General features: G+C 47.3%; 1 protein-coding gene across 9 annotated transcripts in view; it reads right to left on the bottom strand.

Annotated features, from left to right (window-relative positions):
- Positions 1-12,354: 12,354 nt before the first annotated feature.
- Positions 12,355-20,795, bottom strand: part of LOC127578983 (copine-1-like) — a 71,291-nt gene continuing 62,850 nt past the window's right edge. For all 9 annotated transcript variants that reach the window (XM_052031595.1, XM_052031594.1, XM_052031597.1 and 6 more), the window contains 5 exons: positions 20,735-20,789; positions 19,647-19,698; positions 17,967-18,100; positions 16,217-16,453; positions 12,355-15,517 (listed from right to left, as the gene is read on the bottom strand). In XM_052031595.1, coding sequence (XP_051887555.1) covers positions 15,404-15,517; positions 16,217-16,453; positions 17,967-18,100; positions 19,647-19,698; positions 20,735-20,789 — 592 coding nt within the window. In that variant the 3' untranslated portion in view covers positions 12,355-15,403. The remainder of the gene's footprint in view (positions 15,518-16,216; positions 16,454-17,966; positions 18,101-19,646; positions 19,699-20,734; positions 20,790-20,795) is intronic.

The raw sequence follows: 20,795 nt of genomic DNA, 5'->3' as shown, positions 1-20,795 counted from the left end.
TCATAGTTTTATGAACTTCTATCGGGTCTCCCCTCAGCCTCCACCGCTCCAGAGAAAACAACCCAAGTTTGTCCAACCTCTCCTTATAGCTCATACCTCTAATCCAGGCAGCATCCTGGTGAACCTCCTCTGCACCCTCTCAAAGCCTCCACATCCCTCCTGTAATGGAGGTGACCAGAACTGCACACAGTACTCCAAATGTGGCCTAACCACAGTTTTACACAGCTGCAACGTGACTTACTAACTTTTATACTCAACACCTGACTGATGAAGACAAGTATGCTGTACGCCTTTACCACCCTATCCACTCGTGTTGCCACTTTCAGGGAACCATGGACTTGAACCCCAGGATCCCTCTGTACATCCTTGGGGTCCTGCCTTTACTGTAATACCTTCCCCTTACATTTGATCTCCCAAAGTGTAACACCTCACACTTGCCCAGATTAAACTCCCTCTGACATTTCTCTGCCCACATCCCCAGCTGATCTTTGTTGTTGCACCTCACCTCCAACCTGGAGCTAACCTTCAGAATGAGTGGGAAACGGTTCAGCCTACAGTGACCCCACACTGGAACAGAGTGCTGCAGGTTCAGAGGGTCATAGGTGACACAAACCTCAGTAGTCCAGCTGCAGGATGCAGAGAACACTCAGAGCCCAAGCTCTAGGATATCACCCACTCCTTCACTAAAGCAACTGAGAGGATGGGCCTTACACTCTGCTCCCGCAAGACCAAGGTCATCTACCAACCTGCCCCTTCTGCACACTGCCCTCCCACACGGAAGGCAGTGGGCTGAAGCACTGTAGAAAGTATCCTGACAGGTTGCATCTCAGCCCTGGAATGGCAACTGCTCTGCTCTGGACTGACGGAGCCTGCAGAGAGCAGTAAACACTGCCTAGTCCGTCACAGGCTCCTCACCTCCTCCCATCCAGTCCATCCTCACCGTGCGTTGCTTCAGGGAGGCTGACGATATCATCAGGGATACCTGCCCCCCCCCCCCCCCCCCCCCCCGGCCATTTCCCTTCCTCTCTTCTTCCTTCTGGGAGAAGATACAGGAGCTGGAAAGCCCGGATGTCCAGACTCGAGAACAGCTCCTCCCCACTGCTGTCAGACTCCTGAACCGCTCACTTCTCTCACACCCCTTCCCGGAGGGGCTGCCACGTTCTTGGACACTCAACTCCACCTCTTCCGTTATTGTGACTTCAGCATTTCTCTCTGCACCACGTCAGACTGCACGACAGCCTCTGCACCGTTCTGTCGTTCTGTGCCTGTCACTGTGTTTATTATCACCGAGTACAGTTTACTCTGTGAACAAGGAATTTCACTGCACCCTGATGTATATGACAAAACAACCTCATCTAATCTAACCCCTGGCCTCTTGCCCTCCCTCGATCTATTCCGCTGCTAACTGCCATCGCAACATTGACTGCCCTCTGAACCCACAGCACTCTGCTCACCAAGAACCAATCCTGACATTGTCATCAAACCAGCTCCCCGATCAGGTACAGGCAGTCCCCGGGTTAGTCATACAGCACAGAAACAGGCCCTTCGGCCCAACTGGTTCATGCCGAGCAAGATTCCCATCTAAGCCAGTCCCATTTGCCCATTATCCCTCCAAATCTTTCCTTCCCAAGCATGGGTTCCATTCCTGAGAACTGTCCATAAACCGATTTCTCCGTAGGTCAGAAATATCCGTCCTCTACAGTTACCCCTGCCATATTGCTCGACGTACATTTGCTATATTTCTTTCATTTCAATGAATAATTACCTTAACACTATGATACTGGAGGAACTCAGCAGGCCAGGACTTCCTGAGTCCTGAGGAAGGGTCCTGACCCGAAACGTTGACCGCCTGCTTTTCTCCACGGATGCTGCCTGGCCTGCTGAGTTCCTCCAGCATCATCGTGTTTTTCATCCAGATTCCAGAGTCCGCACTCCTTCGTTTCTCTAATAATTACCTTAACGCTTGCCATAATTAAACTAATGGAATGCATACTGTATCCAGTTGTTACTGAATACCATGAAACATTATCATCATCATTACAATCTTGAGAAGTTCTTTATAAAGTTATGGGAGAATTTGCATTAAGTAGGATTTCCATAAGTCAGGTTTTTCGTTACCTGGGCAGCTCCTGCATTAATCAGTTAAGTGAGGTTGGACCAAAGGAATATCCTCCTCTAATGAAAAATGTACGGAAATGCATCCCGTAAGTTAAATTGAATTTTTCGGTATTGATTAATATTAATTGATTAATTGATTAATATTTTGGCAGAGAAGCAAAACTAAATCCCTCAGAATCACTGACAGATGAATGAAGGATCTGTATTCGTGTAGCATCTCATCAGAACCCAGCACCCATGCTGTGAAAATCACTGGCGTGTTGTAGGAAAACCCAGCAGTGTCTTTGCTCAGTTTGTTGGCCATCTGCAGGCCCTGTGCGGCCTCCCCTGAGATGCACCAATACCATCCACCTTTGGTGGATAATGAGTGAGGAATGTTGGCAGAGACCGGGAAGTGATGTCATGCTGTTTGGCTGAGGGGGCTGCCTGGACCGATGCCATCAATTCTTTGCAGAGGAGGGAAGGTTGGGGGGAGATTTAACAGAGGTTCAAAATCACAGGGCTGTTGACAGAATAAATAACAGGAAACTGCTTCCAGTGGCTGGAGTTTTGGTGACCAGGACACAGATTTAGCAATAATTGGCAGGAGACCCCAAGAATTTCTGCTGGGAGTTTCTTTCCTCCCTACATCGTTATTTGGATTGTGCTCCCAGGATTACACCGGACAGAAACAGGCCATTCAGCCCAACCACTTCATACTGGCATTAATGCTTCACTCAAGCTTCCTGCTATCTTTCCCCATCTAAATCTACCATCACGATGCTCCATCGCCTCATCCCCCTCTCCTTGTCCAGCCTCCTCTTACATACACCAGTACTATCCACCTCAACCCCTCCCTGTGGGAGCAAGTTCCACATCCTCGCTTTTTCTTCGTGTAGGGAGGTTTCTCCTGAATTCTTGGTGACTCTCTTATACTGATTCTCCACCAGTGCAAACACTCTCTCTGGATTCAAACCCTTTGTAATTGTGAAGAGTTCTATAGGGCCACCCCTCGGCCTTCTTTCCTCGAGAGGAAGGAAACTGCCTGAATGAGCTGTTATTTTAAACTCTTTTGCAGAGGCGGCCAGCATTGCTAGTGGTGGTGAGCTGCTATCCCAAACCTTCTGGTGAGGGTGCTCCCACTGCGCTCTGAGGGAGGGAGTTCCCGGATGTGGAAACCAAAGGGAACTTCAGTTTCAGTGGAGGTGACGACACACCTTGGGGTTATTTTCACCTGATAAAAAGGTTCCAATTTACCAGCAGGGGTCTTAAATAGAACATCGAACAGTACAGCACAGGAACAGGCCCTTGGCCCACCGTGTCTGCACCGAACACAATGCCAACTTAAACTAAATCGTCTCACGTCCCTTCATTCCCTGCACATTCATGTGTCTATGTGACAGCCTCTTAAACGCCATCATCATATCTGTGTATCTGCTTCCATCACTACACCTGGCAGCACCCACCACTCTCTGTGTAAACAAAACTTGCCCCCTCTCACCTTAAGTGCATATCCTCTAGTATTTGTCATTTGTACCCTGAGAAAAAGACTGATTTGCCTGCCCTATCTGTGCCTCTCATAATTCTATAAACATCTATCAGGTCTCCCCTCAGCCTCTGGCGCTCCAGAGAAAATAACCCAAGTTTGTCCAACCTCTCCTTTATAGCTCATACCCTTTAATCCAGGCAGCATCCTGGTAAACCTCTGCTGTACCTTCTCCAAATCCTCCAACTGCACACAAAACTCCAAGGGCAGCCTAACCAAAGTTTTATACAGCTGTAACATGACTTCCTGACTCTTATACTCAATGCACTGACCAATGAAGGCCAGCATGCCGTACACTTTCTTTACCACCCTATCTACTTCTGTAGCCACTTTCAGTGAGCTATGGACTTACCCCAAGATACCTCTATACAGCAATGCTGTTGAAGGTCCTGCCATTAACTATATAATTTGCCCTTACATTTGATCTCCCAAAATGCACACCTCAAACTTTCTTTTTCCAAATTTATGGGAACACTCTCATGAAAAAGGTGTTGAGGCAGCTAGATGATGTGAGAGGTAAGACAGAGAGATGTGTGCTGAGCTTAGACATTCAGGACTATGGAGACGGATAGATGGAATTAAGAAAGAAATCAGTCATGATCTTATTGAATGGCAGAACAGACTTGAGATCACAAGACAAGGGAGCAGAAGCAGGCCATTCGGCCCATCAAGTCTGCTCCAAGGAAAAGGGAAAAAAAGAAATGAGAAATGGGGAATGGCGGGGGGAAAGAAAAACTACTCTAATCCCAATTTCCAGCCTTATCCCCATATCCCTTGATACCTTGACTATTTAGATATCTATCTATCTCCTCCTTGAACGCCCCCACTGATTGGGCCTCCACTGCTGTACGTGGCAAGGAGTTCCACAAATTCACCACCCTCTGGCTAAAGAAATTTCTCCTCATCTCTGTTTTGAAACTGTACCCTCTAATTCTAAGATTGTGCCCTCTGGTCCTGGACTCACCCACCAAGGGAAACAGCCTAGCCACATCTACTCTGTCCTTTCCTATCAACATTTTAAATGTCACTATGAGGTCCCCTCTCATTCTTCTGTACTCCAGTGAGTACAGTCCAAGAGCTGACAAACGCTCATCATACGTAAGCCCTGAGGGGCTGAATGGCCTCCTACAATTTGATTTGGACTTCTCTCCAGTCTCAGACTGTTGTTATTTCCAGGCCACCATTTCACTCAGCCACTGGTTACATCCCACAGACAGAGGCTCACCACTGTAGTTTGAGCCCATGGAGGTTGAGATCCCTCTGGGCCAAGACTGCTCCACAGAGAGTCGATTTCAATGTTCTTGATCCTTTGGACGAGTCATTGAACTAAGGTCTTGTCAGCTCTCTCAGGTGATGGTAAATGTACCTGTGGTGCCAACTCAGAGGGGCAGGGCTTCTTCCCAATGTCCAATAGGATCTGGGAGAAAAGATGGGGGGATGTAGGAAGAATAATGCAGGATTAGTGTAAATGGATGCTTGCTCAGCACAGAGTGGGTGGGGTGAAGAGCTGGTTTCTGCACTGTATGAATCTGTGTATCACTGAAGCAACAGCCTGCCTGCTCGTTCATCTCACTCCTGCTTTGGGACTTTATTCTGTCACAATGGGGTAAGGAGTCAGTTAGAAAACTCTCTGGGACATCCCAAGATGTGCGAGTCCTGTACTCCCACATCTGTCTAATTTCAAAAATGATCCAAAGCTTCAGGAAATGCTTTAGACGTCGGTAGTTGAAAGTAGAATGCTGAACACGTATATTGAAAGGATTGTGGTGACTGATTCAACTGTTCCCACACTCCTCCAGTTACACAGCTGGAGAAGAACAGATGTGAGCTCGTCTCATAGCCTTGTGGTCTGCTTCCCTCACTCAGGCCTGTCCTGGAGTCCTCTGGTCGCTGGCACTGACTGTCCGGTGCAGGCAAGGTTGGCAGGGAGTGGATAAAGGGAAGGAGTCACAAGTGCGAGACCACACTTGCAGCAGAGTCACCCAACGACCCAGCCTCCTGGCCGAGTTTGTTCCCTTTTAACCCACTGATAACAGGGATCAGTTCAAACAACAGGCAGGATTATACGTGTGTATCTACACCTGACCCACCCCACAGTTCAGCTGCCCTTGAAACCCTCATTGATGCCTTCCTGATCTCCAGGTTTGACCTTTCCCTGAACTCCTGACCAACGTCTCTCATTCTGTTCTCCACAAGCCTGAACCTCTGCTGGTCACACAGTTTCCTCCCCGCCCTGGGCCTCAGGAATTCCCTACCTAAACCTCTCAGCTTTTAAGGCTCCATTAAAGTAACTGTACCAAGCTTCTGGTCCTAATATCGCCATGTGGCTCACTGCCAGTTTTCTGGGAAAGATTTTTATTTCTGTGTTCAAGACATTCTTGTCATATTCAACTGAATATAAAATTATTATATTCAACTGAAAACAGGAGAGGCTCTGTGGATGAGTCATGGGTTTCTGCTGCTCCCTGGTGGACAGGATTTCTTTTACTGCTGACACAACGTGCTCATTCCTGAGAAGCCCTGCTCTGTGCTGAGGAGACTTCATTTCCATCCACAGCACTCCCCTACTTCAGATTCCTTGGGGGGGGGGGGGGGGGGGGAGGGAGGGAGAGTGTTTGTGTGTGTGTGTGTATATATATACACACACACACACACACACACACACGTACATCACCCTTTCCACTCCCTTCTCCAAACCTCTAGAAGAGGCTACAATATAGTGACAGTGGGGACAAGAGGAACCCTCAACCCTGATCCAGGGACACTGAGGTTCATCCGTGAAGATTTTAAAAATATTAAACATCACCTGAAAGTGGGGTCACCGGTAGACAGGGCAGTGAAGGCAGCGTTTGGCACGCTGGTCTGCATTGAGTACAGTTGGGACGTTATGTTGGTGAGGCAGCACTTGGAGTATTGTGGACAGTTTTGGTCACCCTGCTAGAGGAAAGATGTCATTAAGCTGGAAAGAGTGCAGAGGAGATTTATGAGGATGTTGCCAGGACTCGAGGGGAGAAATTGGACAGTCTGGGACTTTATTCCTTGGAGCGCAGGAGGTAGGGGGTGACCTTATAGAGTTGTATAAAATCATGAGGGGAATAGATAGGGTGAATGCACAAAGTCTTTTTCACAGGTTGGGGAGTCTAAAATTAGAGGGTATAGGTTTAAGGAGAGAGGGGAAAGATTCAAAAGGGACCTGAGGCGCAACTTATGCACACAGAGGGCGGTGGGTACGTGGAACGAGCTGCCCGAGGAAGTGGGTGAGGCAGGTACATTAACAATATTTAAAAGACATTAGACAGGTATGTGGATAGGAAAGGTTTAGAGGGACTAGCTTAGATGGGCATCTTGGTCAGTGTGGGTGAGCTGTGCTGTATGACTCTATGACTATCACCTTGCAGACCTGGACAAAATTTTTTAAGACCATCTATTTTATTCACATTTTCCATTTAGGATTCATGGTATTGAGGTTCGCACAGCTAGTGATGTGGATCTGAGAATCTGCCTGATGGCTGTGGGGACCAGGTAGAGGATTTTTTCTCTGCAAGTGTTCAGGAAACGGTCAGCTCAACACACCGCGTCATGGAAGCTCTGAGCACCACATCTACAGTGACAGGTGGGGAGCTCGAGACCTTGCTGACAATCTGCTTTTAGTTAAAAGTTGAGCTAAACTTTTGGTAAAAGTTAAAGTTAAGCCCACTCCTGGGATAGAGGATCCACAGAGTGGACATACCAGCAGCAGTACAAACACTCAGGAGCTCTGCAGGAAGGGTGGTGCCTACCCACACCTGATCCTGATGATAGAGACGCAGGTAAACTGAATGGTAGGGTTCAGTAAGGGGAGAGATTTCAGGGGATGGGAAGGAGGGAGTTTAGAAGAATGGGAGATGAAGGATCCTGAGGAAGGGTAGATGTCAAGATGTTTCCACAAGTGTGAGAGCCTCAAACAAGGGGACGTGGTGACAAGCCTTAAGTCTGTTTTGCCAAAATTTTATCAGCATGTGAACTTTGCAACTAGGGGCGATAACAAATTAGACCTGGTGTAAACAAACATCAAAAACTCATATAGAGTAGCCCCCCCTTCCCCATATTGGTAACTGACCACCCAGCTGTCATGCTCACACCTGCAATATAGACCTAGGGTGAAACAAGACAAGCCAGTGGTCAGAGAAGTTAAAATATGGCCACAGGAAGCAATTTCAGCATTGCAAGACTGTTTAGAAAATACACAGTGGGATATCTTTAAAGAGGCAGCAACATCTGACAATGTCATTGACTTGCAGGAAGACACAGAGACCGTCATCGGCTACATCAATAAATGCATAGATGACGTGACTGTGTTCAAGACCATCAAGATGCGTGCCGATCAGAAACCTTGGTTGATTGGGGAAGTCTGTTCACTGCTGAGAGCCCGTAATGCTGCATTTGAATCTGGGGACATTGCTGCATACAGATTGGCAAGAAAAAACTTGTCCCGGGGGATTAGGGAGGCGAAGAGACTGTATGGACAGAAATTTAACAGCCACTTCACGAACAACAAAGATACACGTTGTTTGTGGCAGGGATTTCAAACAATCACCGACTACAAGCCCCCCACCCCCGTGGATATGTCACAATGATCCCTCTTTACCGGATAAACTTAATATCTTTTATGCAGGTTTTGAGGCAAACAACACCGTTCAGGCACAGACGCTTCCACCATCATCAAGGGACCAGGTACTTCAGCCATCTACAGCTGGAGTGAGCAAGGCCTTCGCCAGCGTCAATCCACGGAAAGCTGCGGGGCCGGACAACATTCCTGGACGTGTTTTAAAGGATTGTGCAGAGCAGCTGAAGGATGTCTTTGCAGACATGTTTAATATCTCGCTCAGCCAGGCAGCGGTGCCCACCTGCATCAAAAGTACCCTCATTATTCCGGTCCCTAAAAAGTCAAACCCAGCCCGTCTGAATGAATCCGCCCTGTGGCCCTTACACCAGTAATAATGAAATGCTTTGAGCGATTGGTCATGCAGCACATTAAGGCCTGCTTCCCTGCAAACTTAGATCGCCTACAGTTTGCATACAGAGTCAATCGATCCACAGGGGATGCAATCTCCACTTTGCTCCAGCTCACACTGTCACATCTGGAGGGGAAGAATGCATACGCCAGGATCCTCTTCATCGACCTCAGCTCAGCATTTAACACGATCATTCCACAACAGCTGGTGGAAAAGCTGAGGCTGTTAGAGGTGGACACTGGCATTTGCAATTGGGTCCTCAATTTCCTGATGCAGCGGCAGCAGATAGAGTTGGCAGTCATACATCAGGAACCATCTCGGTGAGCACAGGCTCACCTCAAGGCTGCGTCCTGAGCCCTTTATTGTTTAGCCTGCTCACACACGACTGCACTGCTAGATTCAGCACCAACTACATCATTAAGTTCACTGATGACACAACAATGATGGGTCTCGTCAGTGACAATGATGAGTCTGTATATAGGATGGAGGTGGAGCAGCTGACAGCGTGGTGTAGATTCCACAATTTTGCCCTCAATGTGGACAAAGGAGATGGTGATTAATTTTAGGAGGGCTGGCAAGCATGATCATACACCGCTGACTATTGATGGTACTGCTGTGGAGAGGGTCAGCAACATTAAGTTCCTGGGGGTTCACTTAGCAGATGATCTGACCTCCATTATTAACACTGCAGCCATCGTTAAAAAAGCCCAGCAGCGACTTTACCCCCTCCGGAAACTCAAGAAAGGCAGGCCTCCTTATTCCGTACCTCATCACTTTTTACAGGGGCACCATTGAAAGCATCCTGACCTACTGCCTCACCTCCTGGTTTGGTAGCTGCAAGGCCTACGAACAACAGCAGCTCAATAGGATGGTGAAGACAGCTGGCAGGGTCATTGGTGCCCCTCTCCCCTTTTTGATGGAGATCTATCAGCAACGCTGCGTTCGCAGAGCTACGGCCATCATTACGGACTTCCATCACCCTTCTCACAACCTGTTTTCCCTCCTGCCGTTGGGGAAGAGATATCGGAGCATCTGCTCTAGATCGAGTAGGATGCTGAACAGCTTTTTCCCCACAAGCAGTCAGGATCATAAATGGACTGTGTCCCCTTCCCCTTCCACTGACAAGCTCTCCCTCCACACACACGGACAGACCCACATCAATACAGACACAGTTTGATAGTTCGTTACCTGGTACATTGAACTTCATCTCGAGCTGAATACGCACTTATTAATACATCAATGCACTTTAACAGATATGAACATGTGGTGTTGATATGTTTTTAGTTTTGTTTTAGAGATTTTTTATTGACTATTTTAGATATTTTTCACTGTTTTTGTTGCACTGATATGAGCCGGTGAGAAACAGTGTTTCATTTTTTTTGTGTATGTAAATACTCAGAGAAATGACAATAAAGCAAATCTTGAATCTTGAACTGAGCTCCATTGGAATTCCTTCTCATGGGTAGGGAATTGCTGGGATTCTCTACTCTGGAGAACAGGTAACTGTGTGTATGATCAGGGAATTGAGGGCAACGGGGAACTGGCACAGGAGAGGAGACGAGGCCTGCGGCAGATCAGCCATGATCATATTGGCTGGAGGCCAGGTTTGAGGGGCCAAGTGGCCTACTTCTGCTCTGTAGTTAGATTTTCAAGGGAGGTGGGGGGGGGGGGTGAGGGTGAAAACAAGAAGTCAGAGGGGGAGGGAAACCCATTTATTGCTTTGAGAGTTTGAAAAATGCAATAAAAGCTATAATTACCGACAAGAGGGGATGGAATAATCTGTGTGTAATCCAATAGATCCCCCCAACAGAAGACTGTGGGAATGGAACAGAAGTCCTCTCCTCAGCCCCAGGCCAGTCGTACAGCACAGAAACAAATCTCCCATGGCCTGAGAATCTGCGGTCCTCCACTTCTGGCCTCCTGTACCACCCACAGCATGCCTTCAGGGTCAAAGGTCTGGAATTCCATCTAAACCCTTCCCTCCACCTTACCCCTGACCAAGTTCTTGGGCACCTAACCTGATAATCCATGTGTATGTCTACTGATAACTCTCCTGTACCAGGTAAAACTGTGATACAAATGCAGGCCACTGTTATTGAAGGTGTGGGAAACATCCAGGCAGATCCCACTTCCCTAACTGGCAGCACATGGTGCCAGAGGATTCACGACCCAATTACATTTTTCCATCTGGATACAAGGAAGAGCTCCCTTACACTGGACCTGGGACTGCCATTACTGCACGTATTCCTCGGTCAGAGGCAGGCAGGGGCTACAGCATCTCCACATCTCCCAGCTGATCAGAAAATTCCATTCTTCAGGACCATCCAAAGTATTTCACAAACAATGAAGCACAAGGTTCATCACTGTGACACAGGAAGCAGGTGATTTGTTTACCTGTCATAGAATCATAAGAAAACAGGAGCAGGGGTAGACCACTCAGCCCCTCAAACCTGCCCCACCAGTCAATGGTCATGGCTGATCCCTGCTGGCCTCAACTCTTCTGTGCCAGCTCCCCACAGCCTTAATTCCTTGATGCCTCAACTAGTTATCTCCACTTTAAGTACCTCTAATGATCCAGCCTCCACAACCCTCAGGTGACTACAAGGGACTCGGCTCTTACCCCAGGTGGGCATAGCTGAAGTGATCAGGGTTTGAGCTTTGGTTTCTGTCAGAGGTTAAAACACTAATGTTATTAGACTATGGTCTGTTAATGTTTTGTTGAAACCAGAACATCAGCACGTGCCAAGTAACTGATCTGGATAATCTTCAAACAGGAGTGGGCAAGTTATCCAAAGCAGCAGCTGTGGAGGGGACTTTGATTCATTGCCCACTCTCTCTCTCCAGCATGGACACATGTAGGTGGCCAACTTGTGAAATGTTCCACCTCAAAGTGGAGGTGAACAGAGGTTCATTGAAGAGCAAGCCGGATAACAAAAGGAACACAAAGAATTTTTATTTGCCCATTTCCTGTAATATCACATCCTGTGAAGGTTGGCATTCACTGACCATCCCCAACTGACCCCAAACTGAGGGAGCACACAAGTCCCAAATTAGTGGGGCTGGAGTCATCGGATTAGACCTGGTACAGGTGGCAGATTCTCTTCTGAGGGATGCTAGCGAACCAGATGGGTTTTTAATGACAACCTGCTAGCTTACGGCCACTGTTACTGGTACCACTAGGGTAAGGCTTCATTTCCAGGTTTGTTTTAAATTCCCCAGCAGTGGTAGGTTTTCAAATCTATTCTGTGCTACTGCAGTGTTATTTTGTAGGGGGTGAGATGATGATTGGTTTAAGGTTCACATGGAACACAGTTGTGGAGCTTGTAGAGTGCTGTCTCATAACTCCAGTGAGTTGGTTCAATCCTGACCTCAGGTGCTGCTTGTGTGGAGTTTGTAAGTTCTCCTTGTGTGTGGGTTTCCCCCAGGTGCTCTGGTTTCTTCCCACTTCCCAAACAACATGAAGATCAGTGGGTTAATTGGCTTTCCTGAGTATGTAGGTGAGGGGTAGAACCTGGGGAAGGAGATGGTGGGAATGTGGAGAAAACAAATGAGTGTAGGATTAATGTAAATGGGTGTTTGATAGTTGGCACAGACTGGTGGGCTGAAGGGCCTGTTTCTGCACTGAGCCAGTGGCCGGGACAGATCAACTGTCTCCATGTACATTGAGCAATTATTTTCTGCCAAATCACAGAATTCATTGTAGATAGTGAACACTGATACACACAAAATGCACGATTTATTCATTCAAAGTGGACAATCATAGTAAAAAAAATTGTATTTGAACAGAAATTGGGTCATCTTCTACTAAATATATTCTGTTTTGACAACATTTGGTCTCAGCGAGACTAGTTAATTCTGTCTCTTGGCAAAAGGGAGAGGGAAGAGGTGGATGGAAGGGAGAATAATCTAACCCCCGATTCCATTATCCTGCTAAACTGGCACTCTGTGATTTTATGAATTAAATGAAAGAAAAATGTTGGGATTTGGCTGTCACAAGAAATCAAAAGTGGATCAAAACAAGTTTGGCACAAAAACCCTTACCGCAGACACAAGCCGGTACCTGGCAGGTACAGGCTACAGGTGGCACCATGACAGCCAGTAGTGCAGTTCCCCACCCGGCTGAGGTCACTGTGCAGGTGAGACCACAGGTAAAACATCCTCACCGTCATAGACTTCCCTTTGATGAGAAGCAAGGGTAGAGCAAGCACAGATGTTGCTGGGGCTGAGGTCCCTTTGCCCTGGCTGTCTGCAGTGGGGGACACTGAACAATTCCTCACCAGGAGGGAGAGTACAGAATCCACAGACTGTCAAACCTCGCAGGAAGAGATTAAACACCAACCAACACCAGACCCCAGCCCACCAACCAACACTGTTAACAGCACATTTAGCAGATCTTAGAAAGCAGAAGTCCAGCAGAGCTTCTGAGCACCAGCTCATCAGTAAACCACGGTGTCGGACTGCTGATGGCAAACATTTAAGGTATTTTGTATTAATACAAAACATTTTTATACTGAGAGCCACCCTGACATTGCCAGCTTTATAGATACCACACTCCACTTGTGGAAGTGAAGGATTCACAAGAAACAATTTTTGGGATGTCTAATCTGCACGACCTCCCCTTGACAACGATTCAGTGATACTGTGTCCTGTCCTCTTTGGAAGATTGAAGTCTGTCAGATATGGACAGGAGAGGGAGCTTAGATCTACAGCAACATCAGACACTGCCAACAGGAGACCTGCTCTTTAGGGCATGGCCTTTCATTGTGAACTCTGGATTGATCTTGGATCCAGTTTACATCACAATGCTGACAACAGAGGTCATAGCTGAACTGTCCAGCTCATCAGCTCTGGGGAAAGTGATGCAGTCACTGGCATCTAACCTGCAGACCGTCACTAGAAAATGTTCATGTCATCCAATCATTGCAGAGGTTTGTAAATACAATACTGGGCTAACACAGAGGAGTAGACGTTATGGTGGGGAGGGAACGGGATGGGAAGAGCAGATGATTGCAAACTTCTGAAGGATCGCTAAGCCCAAGTGTCTTGCACTGATCCTGCAAACTGGAGGACTCTGCACACATCACACTGCACGTCCAATAGGAAACATTCAAACTATACAACCAGATGAGGGGACTTTTCACTTGGCCAATTGTTCCCACCTCTCCTTAGTAGAAAATGACCTTGCAATTTTAATGTTACATAAAGTATAAAGCTATAGGTATTCAAAGTCAAAATATCAGTGGACAGTTTGGAGACCACTTTTACCCACTTCAGCTACAAGGCACCCTTTACCTGGCCGGGAAGCACACTTCACGAGTTTGCTGGGCTGACTGAAGTTCAGAAAGTGCCAGCAACAGGTCACAATATTACAAATAACACCAAGTGTGAACAGGCAATAAAGTGTCAGCAAGCTCTCAGCAGTTAAAGATTAAACCCAAGTTAAAAAATGTTAGTAGGTGGTCCCAGATCATAACATTTGTGCAATCACTCATTGCTTACAGTAACAGGCAAAAGAGCATTCTAACTGTGATGCCAGTGACAGCAGTGCTCATGTACACGCAGCATATTCTATTAGGCACAGTTATATAAAGTGCACACAGAAAGCTTTGGAGCTTGGGTGTGCAAGGCAGCAGAGTATCAATAAGCAGCAAGTCAACCCCTTGTACAATGACAACTCTATGACACTACACGGCTGGCGAGAATTACTTGGATTATATTCATTTCTTGTACTGCAGCTAGACCCCCAATTTAGCCCCTTACAAGGCCTGCTACTGTCCTGATCAATTCCTGGGTAACGTTACTCAGAGTGGACAGTCTTAACCATTCACCCCCTCCCACAACACTGTGCAAGCACAGGTCAGCCCGGTTTTATGACTGGAAAGCTGCTGGGATTGGTCTGAATCAAGACTGGGGATAGTCAGTGTTCGCAGTGCCAAGGATCAGAGGTGAAAAGACACCTCAGCTCCTGCATGCTGGATTTTGGTGCTTGTAATCCCAGTTTTGTTTTAATGTGCTCAGACAGATTAGAGTTGTCGAGAGGTTGAGGATCAGAGTGGTGCTTCACCTAGACAGCAAGGACCAGCAGTGGAGGGAGCTTCTGGTCACTTGACACTGACCCTGCCCAGTCTGGGTTAAACTGAACTAGCACCCTTATTCATGAATTTGGAAACTGAAGCCAGGGTAGCTCTGGACTTGGGAGACCCAGGCTGCAGAGTAGCCAGGAATACCAGCTCACCGCTGGAGATTAAAAGGCTGGCATGACCAGGTTGGGGAACACACCCACATCCCATTCAAACCAGCGAGGAGAATATTCAGATCCACAAGTCTCAACTCCAAACATTGAGAATATGCTTCTTATTTGAACACCTCTCCCCTCCATCCCCAGGGATTGGTCAGTAAAAGGTTACGATTGCAAATTGAGTACACATTAGGTCAGGTACAAAGCAGCATTGCCAACACTCCAGTCCTCCAGGATAGTCTCTCAGTTGGACACAAACATTTGAATTTACTTTGTTGCTTGTGCTTCCCCTGATGGGGGTGAACACTCAGCTGAGATGATGCTTTAAAGAAGAACACAAATCCTCCACGTCCTGCAGGACTGGCAAGGGTTGGCAATGCTGCATCTGTGCCAGTGCAGTCACCAGGCAGGAGGCTTCCCTGGTCACCGAGGGATCACGGCAATCCTAGTCACAATCAGCAAGCGTGTGCACTCAGCCAAGGGGTCACGACTACGCTGAGCACAGTGTGTTTCTCCTCCTGTGCGTTGTTACTTGGGTGGGTTTGGAGGATTTATTGGTGCCAGGTTTCTCATCTTGTAGTAAGACACTAACTGTTTCGGCACTTCAGCCAGGACAGTCTGTGCCAGAGCTTCCTTTGGAGCCTGAGGAAAGGAAAACAAATCTGAATTACCACCACAGACAGAGACAAACACACATTTTTAACGAATTCTTTACGACACGAGGCTGTTTCACCCTGTTAGGTCTTTACCCACTCACAGAGCAATCCCATTTCCACACTAATTTTTCCCGTAACCTGTTCTCCCCACATTCCCATTTCCTAGATCCTACCACTTACATTTGCAGCAATTTACAGCAGCCAATTAACCCACCAACCCACAGAGTGTTGTGGGAGTAAACTGGAGCACTCGAAGGACACCCACACGGTGACAGGGAGAATGTGCAAACTCCTCACAAACACCCGAGGTCTGGACTGAACCCAAGTAGCTGGAGTCAGGCAGCAGCTCTACCAGCTGCACTACTGGTCCACCTCTGCTGCAAGCCCCTCACAACAGTGGCACAGCTAATGGACAGGACTTTGGAACTTTTCACAGCCAGTGGAGAGGGCCTCCCTTGAATGTATTCACATAAATTCAGTGTCAGCTGGATTTTCATGTTCTGGTCCCTGGAGCAAGACTGGAATCCAAAGGCTACTGACCCAGAAGGTGGAGCACTACCAACATCAGAGCTGGCAAGAGGACACCAGGGTTCAGGTATTAGATGATCATCAAGTAAACACTACTTGTTGTGCTGTGGGAGGATGGTTTGAGGCTGCAGCTTGGTGGTTCCTGGGCTGGACTTACATTTTGAAACTGCCTGAATGGTACAAACTGCACAATGTCTCGAGCAACCGGCTCTCCTGCCAGTGATTTCAGGACCCCATCGTCGCCATCAAGAAACTCCATGGCATTGAAGTCTGCGCTTCCAACACCCACAATGATGATGGACATAGGCAACTTGGAAGCTTCCACAATGGCATTCCTAGTCTGGTCCAAGTCCGTTATCTCTCCATCAGTGATAATCAGCAGGACGTAATATTGCTGAAGGTGAAGAAAGCAGAGACGATGTAAACTCCACGTCGTGAAGGCTTCAGCATGAATCACCAACAAAAAGCCCACTGCAACTCACCAAGGATTTTCTAACAGTACCCCAGAACCACATTAATAGGCATTGACTTTAATTTCAGTATCCTGGGGAATCTTTTGTTTAACCTTCATTTAAGAAGAGTAACAGGAATAATCCAAGGAATTATAGGCCAGTGAGTGGGAGAGTACTTATTGGAGAAGGTTTGAGGAATAGGATTTACTCTCATTTGGAAAGTTGGCATGGCTGAGTGAGGGAGAATTCCTGTCTCAAATTTTTTGAGATGAAAATGATTGACGAGGGATGTTGTCTACATGGACTTCAATTAAGTATATGATAAAGGTCCTTCATGGTAGACTGGCAAAGACGATCAAGTCATGTGGGATCCACAGTGAGTTGGTAAATTGGCTTGGTCATAGAAGAGTGTTGTGGTGGAAAGGCATTTCTCTGACTGGAGGTCTGTAATCAGGTGTTCCACAAGGATCAGTGCCGTGATGCTTATTGTTTGTAATACATATTGATGATTTTGATGAAAACGTAGGTGGTCTGATAAGTTTAAAGATGAAGTTGCGGGTGGTGAGCAAGGTTGCCAAAGGATTCAGCAGGATATAGATCATTTGGAAATGTGGGGAGGGAAGTGGCAGATGGAGTTCAATCTGGACAAGTGCAAGGTGTTGTATTTTGGGAGGTCAAATGTAAGAGGAAAGTGTACAGTAAATAGCAGGACTCTTGAGAATTGATGTACAAAAGGATCTTGGGGTGCATAGGTCCCTGAAAGTGGCAACACAAGCAGATGGGGTGGTAAACCGCCTTCAGTCAAGGCACTGAGTGTAATACTTGGCACGTGTTGTTGCAGCTATATAAAACTTTAGTTAAGCCACATCTGGATATTGTAGTTCTGGTTGCAACATTGCTGGAAGGATGGGGAGGCTTTAGAGAGGGTGCAGAAAAGGTTCACCAGGATGCTGCCTGGATTGGAGAGTATTAGCTACAAGGAGAGGTTGGACAAACTTGGCATCATGGTCAGCATGGACATGGTGGGCTGAAGGACCTGTTCCTGCACTGTTCTATGTTCTAGACTGTGGTCACAGCACTGTTGAACCACACACAGACAATAAGACAATAAAAATCGTTTCCCATAACAAAAACTTTGTTCTCCAGCATTGGCATCCCTCAACATCCCAGCCCTTAACCGAGTGTTACGTTAAAACAGTTGGGCAAAGCCAGGTTTCCCAGCTCGGTACCTCCACCCTGCTCCACACCCAACCCATCCTATGAGTCAGGCCTTCACTGTGGATCCAAATTGTGGCAAGAATATACATGGGCAAACACAGGCATTAACTGCAGATCCCTACAGTGGGCTCTCAGGATGAAATAATCCCAGCTGCTCCTGTGCGAAGCTGGCAAGCTGAAGCGCGTAGCCTGGCTGTTTCCCCTTGCCCACGGCCCGTGCTGTGGATCAGCACTCACCCCTGCCACCTGTTGCTGAGCTGCAGTGGCTGCAAAACGGGACACGTGGGTTATAATGGGAGAGAAGTTGGTCGGCCCGTAGAGTCGCACGTTGACAAGGGCATTGCGGTACGCGTCAATAATACCCTGCACACCTGTTGACAGAGAACAGCATTAACCCATCTGAAAGGCACGAAATGGATGGACAACAGATTCCAAAAGCAGGGTCAGAATTCAACTCCAACATGGACATCACAGTCAATAATTTACTCCCCTTCAGAATATCTGCAATAATACCTGCTCCTTTGTCAGGACATGAGGACATTCTGCCCATTGAGTCTATGTCAGTTCTCAGAGCAATCCTACCCGCCCCAACTTATTTACCTGATTCACTAGAAGTTTACAGTGATCACTTAACCTACTAACGTGCACGTCTTTGGGATGCGGATTGAAACCAGAGCACCGGGGGGAAACCCACACGGCCACAGGGAGAACGTGCAAACTTCACACAGACAGCTGTAGAAGTCAGGATCGAACCTGGGTCACTGAAACTGAGATGCAGCAGCTCTGCCTACACCATGAATCCCAGCTGTGCCAGTGGGAATAAACCAGGATAAAATAGTTACTGCCCTTCCCCTTCCTCCACCTTCCCTCGTCCCTCCTTGGCTTGCAGGTCCACACCTCCAGCACTGGCAGGACCCAGCCCTTGGATCCACGAGCTCACACTCTCCCTCTCAGAGCTCACTGTGAGAAAGGAAGAGTGGGAAGGATAGCTGGCAAATAGAGCTCCCTCTCTCTGCCCTTCCCACTCCCTGCCCCACAATTCCCAAGAGTGGAGAGCTAAGTGTGATCAGCACCAATCAAAGCTCCCTGGTACAGGTACAGTGGAAGGGCGGTGCAGGACGAGTTCTGTCCATACCACCTCTCTCCTGGTTACCCCTGCACTGGATGATCAGGATACAGGCCTCCTGATAGGGTGAAGAATGGCTTCACAATGAATGGGGTGGGGGCAGTAGGTAACAGTGCAGCAGTCAGGGGAAATCGAATGTTCTTACCCTCATGCCTACCCCACAATTTCTGATCCAGCAACTGTGCTTCCCACTTCTTGCTCATGTTCAGCAGCCGCAGCTGAGCCCCTCTCCCTGCCCCCACCCACCAGCTGCTTCCTGCCTTGACCCAGCATTTACTACCCATCCCCGAATACCTTTGACAGAACAGCTTAAAGTTGAGGACAAGAATTTCACAGTGAGGGTGTTGCTAGACTGGGAGCTAGCGTGCGTCAGTGAACATGAAGTGGTGAATGAACAGATCGTGTACAAGCTGGGTCATGGGCAGCAGAGTTTTGGAATACCAGATAAAACAGAAAATGCTGCAAACATTCCGTGGAAAGAGAACCTGTTAATGGCTCAGGCTGAAGGTCCTTCATCAGAGTCGTTTCTCTCCAGAATCAAATTAGGTTTATCACTGACAGATGATGTGAATTGTGTTGTTTTGTGGCAGCAGTACAGTGCAAAGACACAAAATCTATAAGTTACAAAAATATAGTGCAAAAAATGCTGCCTGCCCTGCTGACTGTTCCCAGCATTTTCTGATTTATTTCAGATTTCAAGCATCTGCAGTTTTTGGTTTTCACTAACCACGATAGAAAACATCCAGCCCATGCCCTTCTCCTGTGGTGACACTGATGGAGAAACTTCCTACCTTGGCAGTATGGATTGTTAGGATTAAAATTCAAGGCAAACTCGTGAGACACCTGAGGAAAGTAGAAAGCAGCATTTAGGATTCAAATCCGAAATTTATCTGACTAAAATTACCCTGAGGAATCCTTCCTTATTTTACTCCCTCCTGAGTCAGCGTCCAATGATTCCAGACCCCACTGGACCACCTCCTGGCCCACCCCGGAACAATGAAGCAGGACTCCGTGTAATGCCTCAACCAAATATTCTCACAGAAAAGTGACCTAGAGACCAGCATACAAGATGCCCAGCTGTAAAGTGCTATTAAATGGGATCAGTGTGGATAGGTACTTAATGTTGGCATGGGCATGGTGAGTTGTATAACTGTGAGCTCAATGGGAGCAGCAGCTTCTGCTATAGGCCCCCGGGTTGAGTGTGATGGCCAGCTTTGTGGTACAGTTACACCGCCCAACAACATCCAGATTTTGGGAATTTAGAAAGTTTAGTGCTTCACAGCTGCACGTTACAGAAAGGGGAAGAGACGAGATGAAGGCAGTGAGTTGATGATTATCCACAGTAAGAGGCTTTTCAGATTCAGGTTATTGTCATATGCACCAGGGTGCAAAGAAATTCCTTGCCCGCATGAAGCTTGGAGTAAACAGTATACAGGGTAATAAAACAATAAATACAGCAATGAGCACAAAAAACAACAGAATGGTGCAAAGTATAGAAGTGCAAAAAGAAATGCTAGAGTGACAGTAATGGAATAACCGAGAGGGGTAGCTTAGACTATCCACGGTGCAAGGTTACACAGTAGAACAGATGAATAAACATACAAAATATCTCCGATTCAACAAGTGCTGTTGGAGTAGAACGTGTATTGTTATTTGGACCTGCAATATATCTGACCTATAAATGACAGCAGATGCATTTTGCTATAAATGCAATTTCTTTCTTAATCGAGAAGTGTATTGGAGAGTAAAACAACGGGACCAGACTGGAGCAGAATGCAACATGGGGAGGACTAACCCAATCCTCTAACGCTGCACAAAAAGAACAGAGCAGAATAGGTGCTGCACTAACCCCAGAGCTGCACACCACAGATATACTTACCTGCCAGTCGGGCGGGACCTGAGCACCAAATCCAAATGCAGGGAACAGCTTATCCCTGTGG

The sequence above is a fragment of the Pristis pectinata genome, chromosome 16, assembly GCF_009764475.1.
Source record: "Pristis pectinata isolate sPriPec2 chromosome 16, sPriPec2.1.pri, whole genome shotgun sequence".
Taxonomy (NCBI): Eukaryota; Metazoa; Chordata; class Chondrichthyes; order Rhinopristiformes; family Pristidae; genus Pristis; species Pristis pectinata.
This window is presented reverse-complemented; position numbering and strand designations above follow the sequence as displayed.